Below are 17624 nucleotides of genomic sequence, written 5' to 3'. Positions count from 1 at the left end.
TCCCGCTTTTCATGTTTTTCCCAGTTGGTAAACACCCTGTGTCTGTTTCTGAAAAGCTGCATTTTCCACTTCTCTGAGATATTACCACTACCAGAGTGCCTACTTGTCAAGTGCACTGACGCTGTTGAAGCACTCCATTTTTGACATCCTTCATTACAACAAGGCCAGTCTAAAGCTGCGTTCAGACTACAGTTGCATCCGTCGTGTCGTATTTATCAAAGTGCGCATAGCTGCTGGAACTCCCGTTTACGTAGCTTGCGACTGCACATGTTCACACTGGGCCGTTCGGTAAGATACGTTCTTTACGACCGGCCAATCACCACTCTCAACATGGCGCCGGTTAGCAAGCGGCTGATAGCGGAGGTCGGGGCTCTTCAAGCTCAAAATGAGCTTATCATAGTCTGTGCGCTGAACTTATGTAGACGGACGAATAATAAAAGAATTTGGGTTTGTCAAATCTTCTTCGATAGCGCATGCCTGTCAGCATGGTCCGATTGTGGTCTTGCACGCCAGCTCCCGCCCTCACGCTTCCCCAATACTCTTACTTTTTTGGCAAATGTCAGATGCCGCGCCGCCCCGCAACACACAATAAAAGGAGCAAGGCAGTTTTTTTTAACAACCCCCGGTCGCACGTAGTTCCGGCGTGCGGTCCGCCAGCATCCGTGATTGCGATATCCAGTTTACCAGTGCCCCAGAGCAATCTTGGAGACAGGCCGGTATGGTGACTCAAAGGTTGTACTACTGACTCCAAACAATGAGCCAGGGCGCGCGACAGACATGGAAACATCCGCAGAGCCTCGTCCCCCCTCGGAAGACGCTGTTTTCTTTTTCTCTTTTACGGTGACCTTCTTTCAAACATCGATGGGTCGGCGCCAGCTCCGTTCTGCGGCCCGATCGCACCGTCGCCCCGCATCGGCCTTTCGCTGCAGGCCAACTGTTCCCTCACTTGTCAACGGAGCTGATGGGCTGCGAGAATGCACTGGGACAAAGCAGGCATCCCCGCCACCATAACCTCGCTTTTCTAAGCTATAGAGGAAGCATTTAATTGATCAGAGCTTGTTTGCACATGAAAAAAAAAAGAGACTGAAAAAGCATTTAATGCTTTGACTCAGCGCGCAAGCAATTTGCAACCAGGCATCGTTTTGCACTTGTCTCGATGCAATTTCAGCCACTGGTAGTAGAGAACCGACCTCTGTCAAATTTGTTTTTTTAATGAGAGGCTGATAATTCCACAGCGAAGAAGATTCTGCATTGCACATGATCAAGCTGCAGGCAGACACAATCACCGACACAACACCAATAACACCGGAAAGCCGAGACACTGCAGAGTAGGAGTGTTGAATGATGCCGCCTGCTAGCTGGTTTGCGCAAGAAATCTGGGAGGACCGGAAGCCCCGTGACTGGAAAGAGAAAACCGAAACAGCTGTGTGCATTGGTCCCGCAGTAACAGACGTATCTGTGCTAGTCGTAAAAGTTGCGGGTCCTCCGACATTTACGCCCACGCTAGGTGCGGACGTTACGCATCTTACGCTCAATGCGACAGCAGTCTGAACAGACACATTACGTCTTTTGCGCTTACGAATGATCCGTATGCTGCATACATAGTCTGAACGCAGCTGAAGCCTTGCACAAGCACTAGCGAAGCCAGCAAATGATTTGGAGTTGTGCTGAAGATGGGCCCAAAAAGAAAAGCTGTCTTTTTTCAGGCGAAAGCCTTTAATGGCTTATGACTCGCCAGTGTGTCCATGTGTAAGCATCTGTCCCACTTCCTGGAGAGATTCCGCAGGATTCCACTTGTGTATCATCCTGGTGTATAATCAGAAAAATAAAAATCCTGTCTCAACCGGGAATCGAACCTTCATCCCTCGGATCTCCAGCCAAGCCCTTTAACCAACTGCGCCATGTCCAGGATGGTGAAATGCACATCGTAATTCTCCTTGACCATGAATAACTGATTCTGCAAACTAATTACAGAATGCCAGTGAATGCGTTCAACAAGGGGCGCACGATGCACCATGTGCAGGCTTTTGCACTTCTCCACTACCAGTGAAAGTTTCCTCTTTCAAGATGTCATCATTTGCTTTATAACACCCTTTGGTTTTCAAATGCCCACCTGAGAATTTTCTGGCAACAACTCTGATCACTGCTGCAGGCAACTTGGGTGTGGTGGCCTAGCACCCAAACTGATCAACAGAGCAAACCAGATAGAGAGCTGCTGGCATTCTTGAAATAAAGCTGTTTGTGCACAGGAGCAACATCCCTACTTGCGATTGTACTCGCCAGCACAGAACGAAAGAGGAGATTTCATGTTCATACCAAGCTTTATCGAAAACTGTGAACTTTTACACCTTTGCATTGTCCATGTTAGAGTGCCTTTCGCTCAGGTTTATTAATAGACTTGTTCGCAGAAATTTTGGGTGCAAACAAATTTTCTTACCAAATATGACTTTTATAATGAAGTTCAACTAGATGCAGCCAATATTAGATATATACAATTTCTTTAAAAATGAATTTGCTAAGATAGCTAACATGACAAATTCTAACTCCTGCATCAGCACACACGAATTAAACATCAAAAGGGTTTCCAGTTGGTGACTGACATGTTCAAACATCGTTATGAAAAGCAGACGTAGAAAACGATGCGAGACACAGAAGCGCAATACAGCACTATATATCCTCACAGAAGAATTTGTGGGAGGACGTCACCAGGGATGCTCTACTCTTTCTGATGCTCCCACTTACTTGGGTGGCATCTGGCTGGTGCAAAACAGCAGCAGGATCAGCATATATACCTTGAAGTAATTAAATGATGTGCATGAATCAAGAAAGCATGCAAAAGTGAGTCTATCATTTGCTGCTGTCATGAGAGGGCAGGAAGAGGCATGCTCAGTGAACACATGCTCAGAGCTCAAACTGCCAACTTTGTTTGCATTTTATTTGTCTTTATTCATCCATTTTTCTCATTTCTACTGTGATTGTAAGTGTGCTAGAGCCTCGTTCATATAATTTAAAAAAGCATGCCAAGGAACACAACAATTATATCAGAAAATGCAAAATCAAAAACGAGCAGGGTTTCGAAAAACGTGACAAGAAAGGTGTTTATCGACCCTCACTTTCTATAAAGTGCTCGCATTACCAGCATATTCCTTGCCATTTACAGTAGCCAACAGATTTTATATTTCGGACTGCATTCAGGACCCCCCCCCCCCCATAGGAACGTGTACATTTTCACGACCAATATTCTGGACCCTATGGTGTCTAAAAGTTGGATTTTTCGGACCAAATGGCACCAGCAACACTGTGGAGATCGTTATATGGCCAAAGGCTTTTTTATTTTCGGCATGAAATAGACGCGAGTTGACGCTTTGTCACAAACGTCATGAAAGCTGAGGTGAAGCGGGTCATTCGGACTAGCTTGGCTGCATCGTTGCCATTAGAGGCAATGCTCGGCCTTGCAGCACACAATCGGACGGAAAAATGGAGCATGAGCACCGTCAGCAGAGGGCTGAATGTTATTGCTTTGTGTTTGCGGCCTGAGCATCACCTGCAGCTGCGTCACGTCCGACATGATGACAGCATCACTGGCCGCTATAGTGGTTACAGCTCCGCACGATCCGCCTTCTGCACCTTGTGCGAGTTGCATGCTTAGTGCACGCACTTGCTGTGTTGGTACCAGCCAGCGCACCTGTTTCAATCGCGCATGCGCAAGAGCTGATCACAGTAGCCGTTGGCACTATGCTATAACTATTACCGACACATAAATGAAACATGGGGAGCGTTTGTGATTTGTAAAGCTGACACTCTGCAGAAAAGTGATTGTTTTTTTTCAAGATTTTTTGGATCATTTCCAGGGTCTCACCGAGTTTGAAAAAACGGCCAACGACTGTACTACGAAATTTAGTAAGGGCAGCTGTCACTTCCGGGTACTTCCAATATGCACTGCAGAGAAGCCACAAGACTGATATCCTGATACAATCAGTATTTGGTCAAGTTGCGAAACCTCATCATTATTACCGAGAAATCAAATTATGTGGTGGAATATTTTCATTGCCTCTGAGCATATGAATGTGTGAACCAGGACTGTGTTTGCTCTTCTTTGTGCTGTCCTTGTTCTGTTCTACTGAGAAACCATCGAGCCAGAAATTGGATCCCTGTGTTAAAGAAACACAACCTGCCTGCACTACAACCAGGCCAGCCACAAACACCTGCCCAAAAAATTCCCACTATTTAGGCTCTATTCCTGCCTAAGAAGCAATCAAGTCAACCTAGGTGGCTCCATGAAAGACAGGTGATACGCCTAAACCTGAAATTTTCACACAAATGTGGGTGCTTTCATTCTGATGATGCCACCCTGCAGAAACAATAAGGGCTTTTTCAAGGTGTTGATATCTCGCTCTATTAGTCACAGACTGCTTTATGTAACCGTGCTAGGCATATTTTTACCCCAGGTCACCTTTTCTGTTCTGCAATGCTTCTTTCTCACTGGTGAAAAAGCAGCAAGTTTGCACCAGGCTGCAAATGAGACAAAGTGGGCGCCAATCAGTGAAGCTATACCCGGCTGGAAGCTAAAAAAATATCCTTGGTAGATCCCTTGCCTACACTGGTTGGTGAGAATACAGGACAAATGAACCCAAAACAGAACTCAAACTGATGTTCTCACATCTCAACTGCCTGCCATGGCGGCCCTCAAAACTGCCTGCTGGAATAAGCCCACAATTTTTAGACACAGAACGCGCATGGGTATGCTCAATGACACTGTTCATTTTCATCACCATCATCAGCCGGACTACCCACTGCAGGGCCTCTCCCATGTTCCTCCAATTAACCCGGTACTGTGCTAGCTGCATCCACTTGACCCCCTTAACCTCATCCGCCCACCTAACTTTGTCGCCCCTGCTACGCTTGGCTTGCATTGGAATCTAGTTTGTTACCCTAAGCAACCATCGGTTGTCCTCTCTTCGCACTACATGCCCTGCCCTTGCTCATTTCTTCTTGATTTGAAGTCAGTAACTTCTCGGACCCACTGTTGATGTTTCGCGCCATAGCTCTCTTCTACTGCACTGTAAAGGACAATCTAGCGGGTCCCAAATGCATGACAGAGAGCAAAAAATCCTACTTGACACAAGGCAAACCAAGTGAGAACTTTCACTGCCCAACAAAGTTAATTCCTTATATCTACCAACTCTTGCGTATTAATAAGACAGGTAAGCAGGAAGGTATAGTTTTGTCTGCCTCGGAATGACCTGCCTGAGTGCCAACAAAGTGTAGAAGCAGCCTTGCAAGAGAAAGCATAGCCTTCACCTTTTGGGCACCCAATAGTGGCAGTGATGTGCTGACTGTTCTTAAATGTAAACAAACTGAAAGACCTAGCCATGCAGTAGCAACAATGCAATTGCATTCACCCTTCTTGTGAGGAGTGCAAAAATTGCCAACAGTAAAGAGCAGCAAGATTTATATTTGTACGGCCGTGAGCCTCGACTGCCGCTTGACACATTGTTTCAAACCAAGATGTTACAGGAGGCATTCATGCGACAGAAACACTGTTACACTCACACAGAACGGGACATAAACACAGGGCGTACCGAACCTCTGCTGGGGATTTGGGGAGCACGTGCACTTTGTCTCATCTTGGATGAGTCGGCAATATTGTCCAAGGATGGTAAGTTTCAATATTCCATCTGTAGCACTATGGCCCCCATTAAACAGAATGTCTTCCATTCCTGCAGTCATTTCTTAATGACCTTTGCATATTACCATGTATGTGACAGTACAAAATATCAAGCTCATCCTGTTAACACAACTTTCACCATTTCTGACACCATGCCCAGTTGATGCCTCTGGTCAACTATGTCCCTGTAAAGTATGCACAATGTCACATGTTCCAAAGCTTTGGTGGCTGGGGCTGCTGGCGCGTACAGCCAGCAGCTGCATGTGCAACTGCTGACTGTACAAGTCTTTGCAGTGCCTACCTCCCCAGTGCGGTCGTAGTGTGCTGCCTTGGGAAGGATCTCCTCTCGGGCAAATTTGCGCGCCAGGTTCTGGTACTCCTTCTGCTCCTCAGACAGCTCTGCACAGACACCACACCTGTTCACCTTCCAGGCTTCACAACACAGGCAACATCTCTCACAAAGAGCATTCTCTGTCCGCACACTACACTGAAACTCGCACCAAACTTTAAAGCAATGTACCACTCTTCTAGAAGACCTTGCTTGATATCTGGAACTCCAGTATAAGTCCCAAACCTTGTCACTCTCTAGCCCAACAAGAGTGCACAAGAATTAGTTTATCACTGGAAATCAAAATTGCTTCACAATTGCGCAATAGCAAAGAACAGACAAAAAAGGGCACGCCACATGTGTCCTGAGCAGCAAAATGCACAGCGACATCATGCAGTCAGCAGTGCACAGTACATCACTGTACCAAACAGCTGCAAGCCCAAAGTAACAAGTGATTAGGGATTGCTCTGTTAATTAAATGAGGTAAACAATGCACAGAACACCAACAAATGAAGAATGCTGGAGCACTTACTAGGAATTGAGTTTTGCCTAAAAAGAGAGCTTTTACATGCAAATAATTAAGTTGGAGCTTGTCTAGCAGTCAGCCACCATGGTGCAAAGGAAATATTCTCACCAAAGCAATATCCCACATTGTTGGCCTTGGCTGTAGCGGCAGCTGCCTCGGCAGACAGGGGTCGGCACTGCTGGATGAACCGAAACGTGCGAAGCACCTGCACAGGAGCTGGATCACCTCTCTGCAAGGCTTTTCTCAATTTACCACAAAGTCAACAAGTGCAGCCTTGAGAAACTAGTATTCTATGCACTCCTTCCTCAAAGGAATAGAACGGCTGAGCTGGAGATGCCACATGGATGTGTTTTACAAAGCAGTGCTCATCAATCTGCTAATGAGGAAAGCACCCCACAGGCAGGTTTTTCAACAATGCTATTCGAGTTGCGTTGTTGAAACACCCTCTATCATTTTATTCTGAGAGTTTGCGGAAATGGTGCTGCTGCCCATTCAACTGCGCAACAAAGCACATCACAAAGGCATGAACAGATAACAATACCACAGTTTGCCCAATGAGGCAACTGCAATTTAGATTTAGTTGTTCTCTTTAGTGTTCTCAAGGATTAATATATTTAAAACTCTCCTGGTGGTGCCCTGCAAGCAAAGGATTCGCTTAATTGCGACGCCGTTTTTCTTTTTTTCACCTCTGCTTTGACCGTGCCATCATGCCAACATCATTCGAGGTCACCCGCTTTAGTATAATATTTTACGTCACCAGCCACTCGAGTCAATACTTCATCAATGCCGAACCCAAACTAAGCGACGTAGCCACGCAAACACTTCCGGGTTGATTCAATTAAATACTAAGAGATCGCAGCCGACCTGTGCCCACGCCGACCAAACGTCAGCCTATTTGTGGAGAACGAGGTCTTTGTGTCAAGCCGTATCGCAAGGCACGAGTTGCAAAAATACTGATAAGCGATAGGTAGCATCCGGGTAGATGCAAGATCGTTCGTACGTCTACGCGGTGCTCTACCCACTACTGGACGACCGTCGAATGTAAGACACGATGAGACACACACACTGGAACACGGCAGTGAAAGCAGTCGGGTGCAAAGTGCGATCTGCGAGCACGATCACCTTTTGTGCTTAGGAACAAAACCAGTTCCACGGTGAATAAATGCTGCCGCTTTCCGCGCGTCTAAGTAGGCATGCTTAGTCGCAGCTCTTCGTAAACAACTAAATGCGCCATAAATTACGTCGCAGCGAATGCGCACATCACTTCCTCCCTACATTTGCTTGCCCCGCTAGAGACATCTGACTGGCGGTCATCCCTGATTTACAACGGCATAATTGATCACGATCTGCACTTTCCGCCATTAAACATAAAATTTCTTTTCTTTTGTTCTTTTCAAGGGGGTGGCTAACGCCCTAGCTGTGGCAATCCGACTGCGGCGGCGACACAGGCAAGCTAAAAAGGAATGACCCTCTGACCCACCTTAGTAAGTCGCGCAGCCATCTTCGTCAGTGTAGCGATCCTCCCGAAGTGTACCGCGTTTAACCGCGTCAACAAGCGCAGCTGCTGCAGGAAGCCGCTACAAGGAAATCGAGACTGCGGGACCTTGGCGCTACGCGCACAGCACAAGGACACCCGCAGCCGTGGACACTCATGTGATAGACCTCACAAGCTCACACAACCCTGGGCCGGTGGGCGGTCCTAGCACCTCTCACGTGACCCTACGTCACCGCTCGGCCGGTACGAGCCAACACCACGGCACGGCGGAGTGTCGGAGCACGGGTGTCGTCTGCTTCTGTGCGCTGCAACGCTGACGACGCTATGCGGGCCCATTGCACGTGACGCATATCTGTGAACGCAGCTGATTTGCCGGTACAAAAAATAACAATAGAGAGTTTTAGCACTGCGTACGTAAGCATACGCAGAACCCTTGCGTACGTAGGCGGCCTGCGTGCTGCTTACTGCGCATGCGTCATACGCATCACGATTCTTGCGTACTGCGTATACGTTGCTCGCGTACGCAGAAATCCCTAACTCTGCGTGCGTTCGCTGAACCGTCTGCGTGTTGCTCTCGCGTAGGAGAAATCTCGACAGACACGTTTGGCTATGTGGCCGCGCATGATATGCAGCAAACACGCAGCGCGTGTTCGTTTTTTTTTTTTTTTCTTTTCATTGCAGGCGATTTGACGTTTCGCAAGAAGTAAAATCTAATTCATTTGTTGCTCCGCAATAGAGGGCGCGGATTGCCTTATGCGACGCACAAATTGTCTATGAATGCGCTGCGCGAACGCTCCAACTTCTAGCTGGTGTATTCCGTCGCCAGGATCTCTGAAACTTGAAGCAGTAAGTACGAAGTTTCCCATGGGCTTTACACCTATAGACAAACGCAGTATTCAAGAATATGTGGAAGCGAAAGATTTCAAAGCCATTTTATGTCTTCACGGGGGCACCTATGATTTTGTTTTTGGTATAGAGCAACTACAAACATTCAAGAACAGACTGTGAAAATATGAAATGCCGTTTCAAAGGCGGAGTATCTATATAACGCTGCGTGACTTATAGGGGTACGAGCTGGTAGGGATCTTAGAAAACATGTAAACACAACTTACCGCAATATCTTTCTTGTTTAGTACAGTACCAATGGAGGCTGCCTATCATTAAATGTTGGCGAGTGCTTTGAATAAATGTGTGACAAAGTATGCTGAGTCCTTCCGCGGGTAATCTATTTATAAACGGCTCTAAAATATGTGTTGTGAAGCCGCACATGCCGCACACACGCTCGCTATGCGCTGGGTGCTTCTCCCAATCGCAGAAGCTTCTCGTATACAGCTGCCGTATGTACTAAATTTTCTTAATACCTTTCATTCAAATTAAGCAGCTCATAGACAAAACTACATTCAAAAGGCATTTTTAAACTTTGGAGGGGAACGGTTGATTGTAGCAGACGGCGGCGCAGCCGACGCTCTATTCGATCGTAGACGACGCCGGCGACCGCGAATGACATTCGTGTGATCAGACGGACTGTTGGTCGTCTGCTGTTGTGCACGGTTCGTTTTTCGTGCCGAGCGATGACTGCTTTTAGCTTAAAAGCTTGTATCATTTGAGCGGTCGCCTTTAAGAGGGAACGTTGAAACTTTCGGAAGAGCAGACAGCTAAATTTCAGGCGTATGCAGGTTTTTACAACGCAGATTCATCGAGGCGCGTTAAATATTGTTTGGCTCCAAAAAAGCTGTAGCATATTTTGTCATACTTTTTCTTCGAAACATTCGCTAACTTTTAACCATCTGCCGTGTTCATTGGGGCTGGCCTAAACCGGAAAATTATTTTGGTAAGTTTTCTTTGCCTATGGGCCATGGTATCGACTTTTACGGCATGCGTTTCGTGGCATTTTAAATATACTCCGCCTCTCTAATGAGGCTTCGTATAGTTTCGCAGTGTATTCTCCGAGGTTCATAGTTACTTTGCACTGAATGATGACATCATAGGCGCACTGTTAACTCGGAAAACTGCTTTGGCATATGACATTGTTTCTTTCAGAAAAACGGTTTGCTTCTTCGAATTTTAAATTTGCACGGGGTTGTATTGTTAATTTTCGTTTTCTACTACGTTTGCTGGGGGTAGTGCTCCGATTCGGTTAAGTTATTAATTATATCCTCATCCTCTGTAACAACGACGAACCAAATCAGCACCTTTGCAGCATGGGTTCCATCTCTCGCCTGTCGGAAAAACAAAGAAGCAGGAGTTCCTGCGCTGGAAAATTCAGTTCTTGAATGGCTGCGAGATGGCACTGCACAGGCTACTGCGCTTGCCGCGTTAGCTTTCAGACCCCTGCGTACGTATACGCTTCCGCCCTACTAAAAGTCTTTCTGTGGCATGTACGCGACCGTGGCGTAGCGTTCCGCAAAGTACGTGGGCTGTGTGTACGTAGCGCTCAATACGCAGTACTAAAACTCTCTAATAGCTCGCCTATAATATCAACCGCACGCTCCTCAACAATGCTGATGTCAGGGCAGATGGATTTAGCATGCTTAACAACAAAAGCAACTGTAGATTCGCAGAAGGCCCAGGGTTCGCACTGATGCCCACTGTTAACTAGGGCCATAGCATACAATTCCTGTGCACACTATGGCGAAAAAGACGCCAGTCTAGTGTTTTATGTCAATTCATTTTAACGGTCTCCGGGTAATCCAGATTATTCTGGTTGCCTCCGCTACGGCACTCTCGAGCGCGTTCTTTTCTTCGCTCAACTGCCTTCCGTCAAAGCGCGGCTGGGCCTGAATTGCGATAGTAAATGCGTTTTAGAGCGCAGCTCTTTGGCGGCCGTTCCTGGGTTTCGCGGCGGCGTCGGCCTCGTAACCAGTTCCGCCCCCCCTTTCAGCCCCCCCGTTCGAGCCGGCGCTTTGGCTACCGGAGCCTCGCAGGAGGAGGGGGGGGGGGGGGGGGGGTACACTCAGCGGCGAATGATGGGGGCAGGAGCGCGCGCAGCTACCGGAGCACACCAGGAAAAAAAAGGGGGGTCGCCGGAGGCAGCGCTAGCGTGCTGCGTAGAACACCGTCGCCGCCATGCAGAAAGAGGAGACCCCCCCTCTTCCTGAGTGAAGGCGAGGGTGCTCTCCGGTTGCGGGAACGCCGACCCGCTCCGCAAGTATGCGGGCGCACCGAGACGACCGGTCCGGAGGGGGATACAATAGCGCTCGCATCCTTCATCCGCAGAAAGCAACCGTACAGCGGCGGATCACGGTGCGTGCATCCCTTTCTCACTCGCTAGCGGCGTCAGCGAGTCGCTGCTATCTGTTCGTTGCGCAACGTTCCTATGGACCCACGCGCTGCCTCCCGCAACCTCCCGATAACTCAATTGCTCTCTTCATTTCTCGGACCACAAAGCTTCTTTCATGACAGCCAAGAACTGTTAGTGGAGGAATACGTGTGAAAAAATAAAAAAAAAAGAAGTATGTAATTGTGCTTATGTGCCTTGCTCGAAATCCTTGCCTCTTTTTTTTTTCTCTATTGGTTCACGGGAAAGGAAAGGCGCAGTATTTGTCACATTTGCTCTGTGGACACCTGAACCGCGCCGTAAGGGAAGGGAGGAAGGTGGGAGTGAAAGTGGAAAGACAGAAAGGGGAGCCGTAGTGGAGGGCTACGGAGTAATTTCGACCCCCTGGGGGTCTTTAACGTGCCCTGACATCGCACAGCACACGGACGCATCTTCGTTTTGCCTCAATTTATCGAAAAGATGAAACAGCTGATGAGCTGCGCTCAAATTTCACATTAGGAAGTAACATAATCGTGGGCATTTTTTTTTTTCTTATACCACTTGGTTTACAGGAAAAGAGAGACGCAGTATCTGTACGTAGCACTTGTTTCTGTGGGCACCTGAACAGCGCTGTAAGGGAAGGAAAGAGGGTGGGAGTGAAAGCGGAAAGAGAGAAATAGGAGTTGTTGTGGCTGTAGGAAGAAGGAAAAGAAAATGCACGGGCCTGCTACATGGTTCTGGTAGCTGAGCCACCTCCGCTGCCTCGTGCGGGCAGGAGAGAAAGTAGAGAAGAAAGGAAGAGAAAGAGAAAGACGCGCGCCGCAACAGCCGTCGTCCACTACCACCGAAGTGGTGGCGGGGGCAATGACGGCTTACAACAAACATCAGTGGCTTGCTAGCCTCCACCGCAAGCAGCGTTGACATACAGTAGCTGCGTAGGGCCTGGAACAACCACCCTTCGCCCCCACTAAAAAAAAAAAAAAAAAAAAAAAAAAAAAAAAAAAAAAAAAAAAGTAGTGGAGGGCTACTGAGTAATTTCGACCACCATGGGTATCTTTAACGTGAGCTGACATCGCGAGGCCACACACGGACGCCTCTTCGTTCCGCCTCGATATCGAAACGCAGTCGCCGCGGTAGGGATCGAACCCGGGTACTCCGGCACAGTAGCCGGGCGTCTTACCACTGCACCAACACGGCGGGGCTCGTTGTTCCTTAAATCACGTTGTAGGGAAAGGAATGCGCAATATACTTTTCGATGGACACCGGGTCAAGGTTGTTTTCATACTTTTTTCTGCTATGTTAAGCTTGAGCAAATGAAGGCGCTGTATACTTGCCCAGACGGCCACTGACGTCCGACGGACAACCGAACTCGGCCGCAACTCGGCGGCCGATTTCGGACGTCCGCCGGAATTCCGGCGTACGTACGAAAGCGGATGGTCGAATCCGTTCGCCCAGCGGACAGCCGCCGTACGTCCGCCACTGGATTTGCTTTTACACAGCTATGATATAGTTTGTAGTCGTCGTGCTCGTCTGAACTGCGTATAAATCAGTAATGCCGTCAAGTCTGCATTATATGATGCCAGAGCGAATCGATGCGATAGAAAGCGTTTCCATTAAACAGTTCTTTTTATTTTCCGCATGTTTCATCGTTGAATTCTTCCATCCAAAATTTTTGATTAAAAGTTAAATGACCATTAAACATGTTTCTATCATGATGCTTCGGTGAAATTTTAATCAGTGGCTGAATAGACGCAGCAAGCTGCAAGCTCAGAAAGAACGAAACCGAACCTATCCTCAAAAAAATCTGAAATGAGCCAATCCAATCCACCTGACAAGTTGAAGTTTAGTCATGGAAGATGGCTTCACGTTTCCGTGTTCTGCGTTTTCTGCGCAGTTACAAATACCTACGGCTGTAATGCACTGCTAGCATTGTTTTTGCTGTGGCTTGGTGCGGCTGGCACACTTTGTTCACCCGCTGATTCCAAAGTAAGTATTTCACCGAACTTTTGTTTCTTTAGTTGAACTTTTCGATGCACCGATAGTGGTGAGCTTTTGCGTAAGGAAACAGCTCTGTACAGCAGCCGAACGGTCGAGTGTTTTAGGCGAGACTGACAGGATGGCTCCGCGCCGACTAACTAAAGTGCAGCCTCAAGTCTGAGGGCCATATTTTCGGCATTACTGGACGCTGCGCCAGTAAGCAGCGCAACTTCTCTGTCTCTGATAAAGGAGTGCCTGCCCGAGCTTTAAAGGAGTTAATTTGTTAACCATGCGCAACGTGCTGAGTTGTAAAAACTATACGAGAAAACTTTTGCACTCCTCGAGCCTATCGTGCGACATGCCTACACTTGTGAAAACGTCGCGAGTTTTTTTTTTTTTTTTTTTTTTTTTTTTTTTTTTTTTTTAATGGACAGCCGCTGATCTTTCTCTCTCGAGCTTTACGGCAACTACAGTTTCTAGAAGGAACGGCTGTAGCTACTAAATAACTAAAGGTTTAGTACTCTCCTTCAGCTTTGACAAACTAGGACAGCACCTTGCGCATGTTGGTTATGCATGTGGGACCGAACCGCGCAGAACAACCGCACAAGGAGATGAGAGAAAAAAAAAAAAAGTCAGCACTTGTCTTTTTCTTGACCCGTTGTTCTGCGCTGTTCTGGCACGAATTTGACATACCGCCGCCGCGATACAGTTGGGCTGTGAGCTCTGGTGCCTGCAACGCCTTCTTTTATGCAAAACAGGCGTACTGGGAGGCCATGCAAGCCGCGGGCTCAAAAAAAAAAAAAAAAAAAAAAAGGAGTTGAGCAAAAGTGAGATGAAAACAAAATTGTTGTTGCTTTGACCTTACAGATATTCAAAGGCTCCTCAGAACTTCACTGCATTATTGACTGCGAGATAATGCCAAAGCTGCACTAGAGCCATGCAGCACCTTGTAGTGCATGATACTGAGCTTATGTGTCGCACTGAAAGCTCTTACCATGTTCTTAGATTATCATATTAAAGTAGCTTTAAACCCATGCTTGTTAATACAGTGATAGCCATAAATTGAATCTAGGGCATCATGCTCACATACAAGGCTTCTGATAACCGCTGGTCACATGATGCGGGCTATAGCAGAAACCTGTACGTGGTCATCTTACAAGCATTTGTGCAATTGATGCTTTTAATGTGTTGTAAAAGATTTTGTGTTCTGTTTCTGTATGGGAATGCTTTCCTTATTGAAGGCTAACATTTGGCTTGCTACAGCAAAACCTCTACCTACTCATCCTAAAAACAGCACCGCAGTTGGTGCTTTTAATGTATTGTAAAAGTATTTGTGTTCTGCTTCTGTATGGCAATGCTTTTCTCGTTGAAGACTAGCATGAGGCTTCCAAAAATTTTTCAGATGCCATTTGCTGTAGCCGATTTCGTAGGCCAACAGGAAGCAGCACTTTGAACATGGAAAACTGTCATCCACGGGGGAAAAACAGCAACATCCCTTTGCATTCTCATTTCTTTGGTATGGCTAAAAGAGTATTGTATCATTATCTATATTATTAATATTGAATCATGATTGTCAGTGTTGAAGTTGTTTGAGCGTGATGATTTTAAACACACAGGACATCCCTTCGACATTAAGGTTTTAGCTTGTTTACATGTAGGATGTAGAACTGGTTTCAACAAACTTTATGCAGCAAATTCTTTTTACATTGTCCACCATGTTACTTTTTGTCATTGGACACAGTCGTCCACTCTTAGCTTGAATGGGAATGTGTGGCATGCAGTTTGCAAAATAGCAATGCATCCGTCACAGCCATGCATCAAGGCTAAGTGGCTTGTGCGTAGAGGGACCAGCCGCTCCAGCTTCACGTCATCTGCCTCTTTGCTCCGGTGTGCAGACGTGCATTGAGGCAAAGTGGTTTATTTGTAGAGAAACCAGGAGCTTCTTTGTCACATCTGGCTGTTTGTTACGGTGTGCAGATGCGCATTGAGGCAAAATGGCTGATGTGTAGAGGGACCAGGAGCTGCTGCTTAACGTCCTTCGCCTCTTTACTACAGTGCACAGCCGTGCATTGATGCTAAGTGGCTTGTGCATGTAGGGTCCAGGAGCTGCAGCTTCACGTCTGCCTCTTCGCTCAGGTACGCAGGTGCGTATTGAGGCAAAATGGCTTATGCATAGAGGGACCAGGAGCAGCTGTGTGGCGTAGTGTGTATATTTGCTATGGTGCGTATCGAAGTACAATGGGGGGCTCATGTGTAAAGGTACCATGAGCTGCTGTGTCATGTCGTCTGCCTCTTTACTATGGTGCGCAGGCATGCATCAAGGCAAAGTGGCTTATGCACAGAAGGACCAGGAGCTGTTGCTTCACATCTGCTATGATGCGCAGCTGCGTATTGTGGGTGGTGGTGGAAAACATTGCCATCAGATACAAATACAGGAGGTTACTAGCTGACCCTGAGGGGGCCTGTCCTGACAAAAACAAGGGGTCCCTAGTTTGGGACCCCAGTGGTGGTAGAGGGACTAGAGGCTGGTACTTCACGCTGTCTGCCTCTTCGCTACGGTGTGCAGCTGCGATGGATGCAGTGGCATCTCAAAAAGTGGATGCCACGCACTCGCATGTTCAGCCTGAGTGGACGACTGTGTACCTGCTATAGCTTTGTTATTCATAGAATAAACCTAGGCCAAGTTGGATAAATTATAGCTCACCTCATATGTGGTCAGCAAAGAAAAGCCACTTCAGAAAATTTGATGCATTTACTGTCATAGGGTTCTTATTCGTATACATGGTACTGACAAGTCAGATTCTTCACCCTCAGAAATGCCAGAAAAATAACCAAGGGTGCGTCTGCAATAGTCTAGCTTGCTCTTTCTCTGCAGACTTGAGTCAGATGTGTGTTCCATTGCTGTGGGTGGGACAGGCGTGAATCTTTGATTTTAAGCTTGCAACAAGTATATTATTGTAGTTTAAAGGCAAAACGGTACTAATAATCATAGCCCCCCGTGGCCTTTATCCCCTTTTAATAGTGTTGCTAGACACTGAATTACTAGTTTACTCTGCACTGTTTCTGTCTAGTTAATGTGCGGAGATGTACATATATTTATATGACTTGGAGTTGTCGACTTTGTACTTAGAAACATTGTAGTGTTATCTGATGTGTTGCTTTCATTTCTTTAATGATTTCTGTAAGGGATCGGTGGGTATGCTAGGCACCATTATTAGTCTGCTCTTTTTTGGGTCACCTGTTCAATGCCCAGCTGCGGCCGTCTCCCACTTGCCCTTGGACAGGAGGCGGAGAGACGCGCACAGATAGGCAGCTACAGCAGCTACAGTGCTTAACGGAAACGTAGGCAGAGAGGGAAAGAAGTCCCCTCTTCCGAGGACTTTGCTGTCGCACTCGAAGACGCGGGGACAGGCAGTTTGTTCTCGTTGCTGTCTCATGTAGGGGGCTCATTTTTATTTAAGGAGCTTTACGAACAGTATACAACTAAGGGGTCCTTAGTACTAAGCGTACTAAGGGATCCTTAGTACGCTGACTGGACCCATCACCCGGAGGCAGCACAGCTTTGAAACGAGCACCTCTTTTGGAAGAACTGCTTATCGTTCAAAGAAAAAACACTGTCAGGTTGAAGGGTGTAAGGCCCTCTTCCTTGTTGGGGAGCCCATAAAAGTGACAATTATTCAGTGCAGGCGCGCTGAGTGGGGTCTCGTTGAGGATTCCAACCCTGGATGTTAACAATGGTGGGAGATAGCGGCGTTGAAAAAGGGCAAGTGTGTAACAGTGACGGTATGATGTGGGTTGGCTCTTCTGATGTGGTCCGCAATGGTGCTGACTCGGACGCCAATAATTGCAATAATTACCCTGTAAAAGGAGCCGCCAAGGATGCAAGCTTTGGGCAATGGTTGCGCACGTGGGACACCGTTTTGATGGGTTCTAATTATTTATTTTCTTTTTTTTTTTTTCCTAGGGGAGAGAGTTTGGCATGTGACCTAGTGAGCCAATCATTTCGAGGTCCATTCTCTAAATTCCGTTTGTTGTGAAACGAATTTGTTGTCCCTTTTGCATTGCTTGTATTAGGGAGAGGGTGAAGAACTTATGAAAGTGGAAAGACATGCCAAAATGTTTGTTAGCCAGTCATGTGTGAGTTCGTTGTCATCGGGGAGAAGAAATGTGGGCGAAGTCCCGAAGTTAATGAAACGGCCCCGCGGCCTGGAGAACTCGTTCTGAGCTAGATTTTGATCTCTTTGCTCTTCGGCATAGATCATAGTCATTGTTTCACCTGTTGTAAATACGTACATTCATGTATAAAATTTTCAGTTCATCTTCCTCTCCGTGTGCAAGTTGTTGTGGCCAGATGCAGTAAATTCACTATTTTCA

At 47.0% G+C, this 17624-nt stretch overlaps 1 protein-coding gene across 4 annotated transcripts in view; it reads right to left on the bottom strand.

Moving 5' to 3' along the window:
- Mcad (Medium-chain acyl-CoA dehydrogenase) overlaps positions 1 to 8198 on the bottom strand; it is a 92681-nt gene extending 84483 nt beyond the window's left edge. For 2 of the 4 annotated variants that reach the window (XM_084575804.1, XM_084575809.1), the window contains exons 1-3: positions 8003 to 8196; positions 6631 to 6727; positions 5970 to 6067 (exon numbers count right to left, since the gene is read on the bottom strand). In XM_084575804.1, coding sequence (XP_084431930.1) covers positions 5970 to 6067; positions 6631 to 6727; positions 8003 to 8023 — 216 coding nt within the window. In that variant the 5' untranslated portion in view covers positions 8024 to 8196. Of the gene's footprint in view, positions 1 to 5969; positions 6068 to 6630; positions 6728 to 8002 lie in introns of all 4 variants that reach the window. The other 2 variants (XM_084575817.1, XM_084575800.1) reach the window with 2 other exon arrangements.
- Between the last annotated feature and the right edge of the window lie 9426 nt (positions 8199 to 17624).

The sequence above is a fragment of the Amblyomma maculatum genome, chromosome 1 (genome assembly GCF_055883805.1).
Source record: "Amblyomma maculatum isolate TAMU_Amacu chromosome 1, ASM5588380v1, whole genome shotgun sequence".
NCBI classification, from domain to species: Eukaryota; Metazoa; Arthropoda; class Arachnida; order Ixodida; family Ixodidae; genus Amblyomma; species Amblyomma maculatum.
The sequence above is the reverse complement of the archived record's forward strand: the minus strand, read 5'-3'. Positions and strand labels throughout refer to the sequence as shown.